This window comes from Hevea brasiliensis, chromosome 11 (genome assembly GCF_030052815.1).
Source record: "Hevea brasiliensis isolate MT/VB/25A 57/8 chromosome 11, ASM3005281v1, whole genome shotgun sequence".
Lineage (NCBI taxonomy): Eukaryota > Viridiplantae > Streptophyta > Magnoliopsida > Malpighiales > Euphorbiaceae > Hevea > Hevea brasiliensis.
In genome coordinates this window covers 5,551,076-5,560,782 of record NC_079503.1, presented here as the reverse complement: position 1 = coordinate 5,560,782, position 9,707 = coordinate 5,551,076, and the positions used below count along the sequence as shown (strand labels likewise).

Sequence of the window (9,707 nt, the reverse complement as noted above, 5' to 3'; positions counted from 1 at the left end):
AAAATGAAATTATAGCCTATTTGACAATATTAATTATTCTAATAATTATCAGTTATCTTATTAACCGTTAACTATTAAATATTAATTATTAATAATTAGTTATTTATACAATAATTTAAAATAAAAGTGTTTGTTAAAAATATTTATTAGATTAATTGTTAAATATAAAAATAGTAATATTATCTTATTGATTATTGTCAAAATATTTTCTCAACCTCTAAGAGTTATGAGATATAACTTTTCATGAACTACTCTCTCGACTTTTAAATATTACTATAAATACTATATTATTAAACGGTATAAATAAGGAAGGCAACGTGTTGACTATAATTAAAATATTAAATATTATTTTAAAAATTATTATCGAATAAGGTAAAATTAAAATAAATTGAAGTTATATTTTTTTAATTACAACTTTTTTTTTTAAGAATTTAATTGCAACAAATTTGAAGTTATATAAAAAATCATCAGTTGTAAATATAATTAACCTAAATTTACCATGAACATAAAGAGTCAATCTTTGAAGTGTGGAATCCTAGGACACTCACATTGAGCTACTCTTTGGCTTGGCTCTATTGAATCTTGTGGAAGATATAATTTTGTTTTGGTCATAACTACTAATTTTTCTATGTTATTATTTTATTTTAATAATATAATTTAATATATAATTTATATTTTTATAATTTTTAAAATTATAAATTTTTAAAATTATAAATTTTTAATTAATTATAATTTTATATTAAATGTTAATATATAGTTTTTAATAGCAAATGGTATAGTTTTATATTTGACAAAAAAATATAAAAATATATAACAATTAATTTTAAATTTTTAAATAACTTTATTAATAAATATTTTCTATTAATTTTTAAATTAAATAATATATACAAATAAAAGAATAAAAATAAAATAAAATTACATAGATCATATGACAAATTTTAAAGTATTATTATTAAAATTCTTAAATTTTTAGGAAGTCTAACAGATGTGCAAACCGTATGGCTTTCCGGGTCATGGCTATCCTTACTTCGAGTCCCCTCCCCTGGAGATCTGTTCTTTGCTGTTGGGGGATACCGTGGGTATTTTCACATTCAAATCGTTTTTCTGATAAAAATATAATTTTAAATTTTATTAAAAAAATAATTAAAAAAAAATATTTTATTATTTTAATATTTTTATAATTAAAATTTATTAAATTTTAAATTATTTTTTAATATTCTATATTTTACTATATTTAAAAATATAATTTTTTCAACATAATTTTAATATCAATGCCAAACAGACCCATAATGCCTTATGTGTTTTCTTATCTAAAAAAATTTCTTAAATTTTAAATATAAGAAATATTTTAAAAATAAATGTTTTAAATTTATAAATAATGTTTTGGTGAACAACTACATAATATATAAATATAACTTTATAAAAATATAATTTATTATTTTTTTAATTAAATAAAAAATTTAATAAACATATTATTCTTTTAAAAATATATAATTTGATGAGTAGAATTGATGTTGGCTAATATGATAAAGTTAAATTTTTTTATATAAAAAAATAAAAAATAAAAAAAGGGCTAAGTGACAATAAAGGAAATATATTCCACGTCAAACAAAAATTGCTATTGACACAATACGTTTGAATTCCTAATACAATATGTTTGGTTTAAGGGATTTTTCAAAAGAATTGATGGATTTGGGAGAAAAATAAGAAAAAAAAAAGCCCAAATTTTTAACATTGATAGACATAGGCTCTTTGGGCACCGCTGCTTTATTTGGACAGCGATAGTGGGCTCAGTGGATGCCTTTACAACAATAAAATGGCATAAACTTTCTAAGGAATACTAAGAACAAAGCCCATCATATCCTTGTATATGGGCTCTTTAACAAAATTGGGTCCTAATATTCTCGAGAGTAAGCAGTTCTAACCCCACAATGGCCCATCTAATATTAGACCCAATTGGAGACCATGTTTTGCCCACTGAACTTTGGCGGTATTTGCCATCATATTTTTCAAACAGGCTTCGTTGAAATAAATTATTTTAAAAAAAAATTCAAATAAATTTGCATAAATTATGTTTGATCTTTATTTATTTTAAAATGAAAAATTTTTTAAATAAAAAAGAGTTTAATTTATTTTATTTAAAATATAAAAATTAATAAAGAAATAATTAAATTAAATTAAATTCTCTTAAAATTTTATATTTCAGATAAGAGGACAAAGTAATATATTATATTAAAAAGAAAATAGAGAGATAGATTTATCGACATTCATTACATTAAAAAAAAAAAATTTCATTACATTATTACAAAGACTTGTTCTCCTGGACTATTGGTGTACAAATATATTTTTGAAACTAAATTTAATAATTTTAATTAAACGTTTATATTTAAATTGATTTATTTATTATATATATTTTGATTAATTATATATTAATTATAATATAAATGTTTAATTTAACAATAATTAAATTCCTTTTATTCACCTTATTATTTATTATTAAATCATGTGAATATGACATCAATGTAATGTCGTTTTAAAATCAATTACTGATAGCAGAAACCAGCTACCTGCTAAGTATGTCACTTTATACTTTATTAATGACGATGGTGTTGTCTTCAACAGATTCCGGCGACAATGTTGCCATCTCTCCTCGTCCTTTGTCTAACCCATGATGCTCTCTGATTTCAGCGAATGTTTCTTCCGATAGAAATGTGCTTTCTTCTTCCAATAATAAATTTTGAACTCAATCAACCACTCCATGAATTGGGAAGTTTTAGTCATTCGATGGAATACCAATATCTATTTCTAAACTGGATTTTATTTTGAGAAAATTGTAAAAAAATCCTAAACTTTACTACTTTTTACAATTACATCATAAATTAAGAATTTTTACAATTATATTCTGGACTTTGATTCACAGAACAATTTGTGCTTTGGCTTACATCAGATCTCCTATTTGTTTTTCTCTTTTTCCTGTTGTTGTCATTGGAATGATGGAGTATACAAATTTACATGTAAGCATCGCTTGAAAGTTGAAAACGAAAGACAGAGAGCAAAAGAGGAAGAGATAAAAACACATTCTTTCATTGATATTGATACTGATGTGTTGACCACCCATATAACTGCGAATACACAACCGTTGCTCCTTACCCACCCACAATTAAAAGAAATTGTTAAAATATATAAGATTAATTTAAGAACTTGATCCCAATCCCACAAGGGTATACCCATGCATCTACCAAGTTGAGGAACTTCATTTGAAGTCAAAAAACTTTTTCCAAGGATCACGCCAGGAGTCCCCCAAAAATCAAGGCGCCAGCAGCACCTGTTTAGATTCTCCATGGAAGGGATTCTACTAGTTTGGAAGGGAAAAAGAAAAAAAAAAAAAAAGAAAAGGAAAAGAAAAAGAAAAAGAAAAAGTAAACACACCCCCACAATCTAGACAGCACGAGCAGCCGCTGTTTTCGCTCGATTACAAGTATTGTTCGTGTATCCTGGTTCGATTCTCTTCCCACCACAGTCTAGCATGCATCTCCCCAAATTTTTCCCGGCTGCCACCACATTTGGACATTTGAATATAGTAAATCGAGCAGTAAATGCAATTTTAAGCAAAAAGAAAAAAAAAAAAAGGAAACTCTAATGGGTTATCCAACTTCAGATTTCGCAATCTTAAATAACTCGGAGCAAAAACTCAATTTGAAAATATTGATAAATTCATGCTATACTTGTACCGTTTGTCAGCAAAACTAGAAAAGATTATTGTCCTGTTTGGCATTACTATTGAAACTGCTGCTGAGAATATCACTTTTTTAAATATACCAGTTTGAGAGTGTTATTTAAATTTGATCAATTTTAGTCATAAGAATACTAAAATAACAAAACAGTTTTTTTCAAAATATTTTTCTCAACAGCATCTTAAATTGTGCTTTTATTCAGAAAAGTAATTTTAGGTTCTGAGACTCAATGCCAAACAGGACCTATATAATAAGTGGAAGCAGCATGATGGGCAACAGTAATTTGTTTCTAAAGGCTGTCAATTCAAGTCATAATTATATGTAAGTTGGCTCAATTACAGCCTGGTATAACTATCATCAAGTCCAAACAAAATGGATTGAGTCAAATCAAACCCACTCAAGCACTTGTTCACAGAGCATCATCAACTGATCAACAATGTTTTTTTGTCTGTAAAACTATGGGGGAAAGTGTTGCCAACAAACAAGTTAGATTGTAAACCCAGATACTTATGTTGTCTTCCTGTATCACCAACCATACGGAGCTAATAATGAATCCAATACATAGGCTTGATAAACTAGCAATAATTGCTAAATCAGATCATAATCCTGGCAGAACCATAATATTTGACCACAATACATGGTCCTCTAATTGAGATATAGCAGACTGATCCAACAGTCCATATCAGAGACCTTAAAGCTTTTACACTGAAGCGTCGCATTGACATGTACTTGTTTATTATGCACATCATATTTTCTCTATATCAGGCCATATATCGGGCCATACTGGCTGCTAATCATAAGAAAATTCAAGTGACTAGAATTCAGGTAAGGGGCCATTATATCTTCTATGTCAACAAGCAAGAAGATTAGATAGTAGTGAATCTAAGGATCCCAGAAAATGATATATGCATCCCATTTCTAGCATGTGGGCTAAAATGAAACCAATAATGGAACCGATAATTTCATGGCCATCCTGATACCCTACACAAGCATGTTTGCATATCACATTCTTCATCCAATTTAGGAACTAGTTTGCTAGTTCTATACACATGGCATGCTTTTTGAGAAATAATCAATTAGCTTGTCACAGAGTTATAACAGAATCTTACCTGAATCTAACTCTTCTCAGCTCCCTTTTGCCACCTGGCAAGGCTCTGATAGTTATGTAAACTCCTGGTTCATCCTGTTCCACCCATTCAGTTTCCATGTCACTAGCATTGCTGATTGACAGCTCTCCTGAGCGATCTGCCTCCCTTGATGAGCTGCTTCTTATAGAAGCATCCATTGACGATGTTTCTGTCTTGGCCCCACTGATACTAGAGAGTTTTGGGGTTGAGGTGAGACCACCTGAATCACAGTAATGACGGGCTTGCATTGGATGATGATCCAGTGAATCTGAGGATGAGTAGCCCATTCCCATCCCTGTTGGTCGATAGAAATTACGAGGCAAGCGTTCTCTGGTCAGTGGTGGTGTTACAGGGCTATCTTCTGCAGACTCCATCTTTGTGCTCTGTACCAGGTTTTAAAAAAAGACGTTATTAGCTTCAAAATATTTTGACTTCGTCACTCCGTAGGTGCAGAATGGGAAGGAAGTACATCTCACTCCCAACATGCCAGCAGTCTACACAACTAATGCCAGTCATTAAAATGAAGCCTATTATTTGGGTTATCATTGCCTCAAAGTGGCTTATATGAGATGATTAATTGATTATGTTCTCCTTGATCATGTCACCATGTCATTGTTTGAGAAGTGATGACTAATGTGGTTACTCACCTCATCTTCTGATCTTGGGGTTGTTGGAAGTGGAAAAGCTTGGCGATTAAACCTCTGGACATTGTAAAGCTCCATGACCCTGTCATAGTTCTCTGCCCACCATCTTTGAGCTTGCCACTTGTTAAACATGTCTCGACTAAATAAAGAAAATTAACTACATTCAGAAGCCATGATATTCATGAAAATATGATGATAAAACAGTGAATTAGTGATGGCGTGAAATATTTGGCACGTGCTTGCATGTGATAAAGGGTAATGCAATTAGAAAAAAAATACTACTATATAATGTGATTCAACAAAAGACAATGTGAATTGGATCATGGGCTTCGCCAATATGACAAACAAAAGTCAAGCATAACGGGATAAAATTACCCTTCGAAGAATTTATTGAAATCCTAAAATATTTTTACCTATAGCGTGATCAAGTATGCACGCATCTCGCTATCAGTTGTTCACATGCCAATGGATTGAAGCCTTCAAACCACTCTTGGTTAATTATACTAGGCGACTAAATTGGACACCAAGCACTTTTAGACAAAAAGAATCAATAGGGCCACTTTACTTCAAGAGGATTTCAGTGCATGAAATAGAATAAACATTTTAGGTGGCAACAACATAATAGTGGATGTCTAATCAGTCAAAACACATAGGGGGAATCAAACCAACCACAACCAATGGCATCATTACATTAATAAATCCAAAGCAAAATAATTGGATATAATGTGAAAGTGTTTTGGGATTGCAAAGTCAAAAAAGGAATAAAGGAAAAATAATTAGGAAGAAATTTTGGTGGGAATAGAACTGAGAGTCAAATGTGAGCTTTAAGGGGTCAAAAGAAAAATCCAACTGCAGTTTTAACCATGAACGTTCTTATCATTGTCCCCTTTGAAACAAGAAAGGTCTGTTCATTCTCTATCCATGTCCATGTTGCTGCAAATATCGGCTCACTAGGAGGGCATGTTTTGTCTTGTATGTAGCTTTGGAGCGGCAGAGGATGTGGGCTATCTTTAACAACATGACAAAAAATTGGTCACATAAGGTGACAAGGCCACGGAGAATCAGGCGCGAAAGAACAAAAAAATTTGAAAAAGAAAAAGAGCAGAGCCTTCTCCGACACAGCGACAAGCCTTGGTGAAAAAGGAACCCAACACAATCAGATCTGCCCCACCACCACCAATGAGGCACAATGAGTTCCCCTTTTGGACTTTTCTTTGATTGCTTTTCACTCCGCGTGAATTTTACTGTACGATGTGGGTCCTCCTCCTAATTCCCCCATTTGAACCCCAGACGCAGAGTATGGAATTGGATGCTTTATTCAAATGATTTTTTTTTTTAAATAATCATTTTATTGAATTAAAAAAAATTAAATCCCATTAATGTAATTTTAATTTTAATATTTATTTATAAAAAATTTTTAATATTTAAACTATTTATTTAGGTAAGAAATAATTAATATATAAATTTTATAAAAATATTTTTCATCATTTGATGATCATATTAAATAATAATATATGTATATATAAATATTTTTATATTTTAATAAATTTATTAAAATTTAAAAAATAAAAATTAATTTTTTAAATTAATTTTTTTTTATAAAATTAAGTATTTTAAATATTAAAAAATATACAAAATATTTTTTAAATAATATTTTTTTATAAAACAAACGCCTTAATTATTATTTTTTATTTTTATCATGCCTAGACTGCAATTTAACCCTAACATAATGGCAATTTAGGAATTCACTATCTCCGTTCACACGTACATTTTCCTTTTTTTTTTAAATTCCATAAAATAATAAAAGTAAATAAATAAATATAAGAAAATATCCCAATAATCACTTAGCAGCCAATGAATGATGTATACTAATCCGCTAGCGTCCACCCTCACTATCAACTGTCAACACTAGAAACAGTACTAATGTTGGAATTACACACACGAAATGCACAGTCATGACTCACAAGGCACCGTTCGATCAAAGATCAAAACTGCCAAAAACTGAATCTATAGCTTAGTCATATAAAAAACGAATCAGGACCGTCAAATATCTAGTCAAAATCTGGTCAACTACGATGGCGTACCTGAAGCGTATCCGCTTGAGATCATTTCCTCCGCGTGGAAGATAAACGAAAGTGATCAGAACACCGGGTTCCACCTGGGCCACCCACTCTTTGGGTTCGTTCTCTTCGACGAAGACGACGGGCGGGTCTACCCGGCGCCCACTGCCATTCACTGAGTTTGGCGTCCCCTCGCCACTCGAGCTCGATATCCCTTTCAGCCTCGCCTCCATCTCCTTCCCCCATGTCCTAGGCGTCGTAGAACTCGAGCTTCCGGTCCGCCGTAACGACCAACGGAAACGATCCGACTCTGCGTCAGACTCGTTCCAGTTCCTGAATCGGGTCTGAGTTGTTGGTGCCGTGCATGGATTGCAGTGCCGGTATGCTCCAGAGGCCTTCAGCGCCATGTCCCTAAGCTATTAAGAAATAGAAATAATTAAACCTTGAATTACCAAACGGAGTGGGGTCAGGGTTTTAGAATTTGGAAGTACCTGAGTAGTGAGGGACTTGATCGCTTGGTGGTGTTTGGTGTTGGGAGTGTTTGTGGTGGCGGACTCATCGGGTTGACTCAGCGAGTCATCGCCTGGTTGCTTCGATCGAGCTATACACGTCAGCATTTTTCAATTCTGAGAGGAGATAAAACGAATCTGTATCACTCCACAAGAAAACGCTAACAGTTTAGACACATTGTCAACTTCGATAAAATCAGACCTTTGATCGTTTTCTGACTCAGAGACTCGAATTTCACCTCAAATCCAAGCTGCAATAATCAACATATAAGAAACCATCAATGATTTTCAAAACCAGGGATTCAAAAAAAAAACCTCTGCGAACTGAATCAGAGATGAGTGGAATTGAATTTCAGGTAATGAAAATTGATAAGCATATAGAGTCCATACACTTAGAAATTAGAAGAATGAAATCTGAGGAATCAGTTTGGCTTCAGGGTCGCAGCGCGAAATACGAGATAATCCTATCAAGCAATGCCCATGCAGTGTTTGAATGCCCACTTCAGCCAACGCGATCAGAGATTCTCTGCTCAAAATTCTATGAATAAACAAACATAAGGAGAAGATTATATATTTTTTTATTATAATTATTATTATTATTAAGAGGAGAAAAAAGAAAAGAAAAGAAAAGAAAAAGAAAATGAAATGGGTGTAGAAAGCACCTCATCGGAGTTAATGGCGGAGAAGGATTGCATTGAATAGGCTGGCAACAAAGAGCCCGAAGGATCGAAATGGGATAGAAGAGAATCTTCTTGTTTTCCTTTTCAGCTTAGCTTTGGTGTTGGCTGATCGCTATAATGGAGCTTCGGTGAACTGTTGTTGAGCCTGCTTTACATTACATGTGTACCTGCTACCGGATGGTCACCGGTTGTAATATGCGCGGAAATAACACCCTTGATTCTAATAGTCGAGAAAGCTGTAGCTCACCATGCTTTGCTTAGTGCGGTACTCACTCTACAGCATCATCCTCTTTGGATGCCCAACTAAATGCTGGGTAGTGAAGAAAGCTTTAAGACTTAGATTCCCTCGTCGTTTGGTCCATGGGGAAAGTATTTAATGGTGTTTTGGCCCACACGATGGGCCTTTTTCATCTTAAAAGCCCGGAGAATACTAAAATTCCTTATGCAAGAATGCTAGGAAAGAAACTGGGAGCAATGGAAAGAGGGAGATTTTAAGGTAAATTGCGATCGGAGCAGACGTGGACAAGGCTGGTAGTTATTTAGGTCTCAAGTTAGTACACAGTGATGGCGACAGAGACGGATCCTGGAAGCCTTTAGCTTGAGGGAATTGGTCGAGTTTAGAATAGGAGAGGATTAATTGCGAGTGGACAATGGGATGGACATTTGCCTGCCTGCCTGCCCCACATTACGTTGCTCTTAAATTAAGTACGTGATGTCGTCTGCTTTTTCAGTTTTCAAATTTAAACCATGCACGCCTTTATTATCCCTTCAAAAATCAATGTGGGCAATTAATGAATTTAAATAATGTGCAGTAATTTTTTTCAATTTATTATAAATTTAAAATATAATATATATAATAAAATTACTCTATTAAATATATAAATAGATAATAAATTTGATCTGATCAAAAACCTTTTATTAGTGTGCATATATATATATTAAAATTTTATCGT

At 32.4% G+C, this 9,707-nt stretch overlaps 1 protein-coding gene across 2 annotated transcripts; it reads right to left on the bottom strand.

Annotated features, from left to right (window-relative positions):
• Positions 1-3,054: 3,054 nt before the first annotated feature.
• On the bottom strand, positions 3,055-9,261 carry LOC110668187 (protein Brevis radix-like 4). 2 transcript variants are annotated; one of them, XM_058129746.1, is made up of 9 exons: positions 8,737-9,252; positions 8,465-8,612; positions 8,277-8,325; positions 8,057-8,191; positions 7,590-7,981; positions 5,509-5,644; positions 4,844-5,244; positions 3,430-3,551; positions 3,055-3,325 (listed from the first exon to the last, which is right to left on the bottom strand). In XM_058129746.1, the coding sequence occupies exons 4-8, from the start codon at positions 8,180-8,182 to the stop codon at positions 3,473-3,475; spliced, it is 1,134 nt and encodes a 377-aa protein (XP_057985729.1). In that variant the 5' UTR covers positions 8,183-8,191; positions 8,277-8,325; positions 8,465-8,612; positions 8,737-9,252; the 3' UTR covers positions 3,055-3,325; positions 3,430-3,472. The 2 variants fall into 2 exon arrangements, with proteins under 2 accessions (XP_057985729.1, XP_057985730.1); XM_058129747.1 differs by lacking the exons at positions 3,055-3,325; positions 3,430-3,551 and adding an exon at positions 3,586-4,715 and having other exon boundaries at positions 8,737-9,261.
• Between the last annotated feature and the right edge of the window lie 446 nt (positions 9,262-9,707).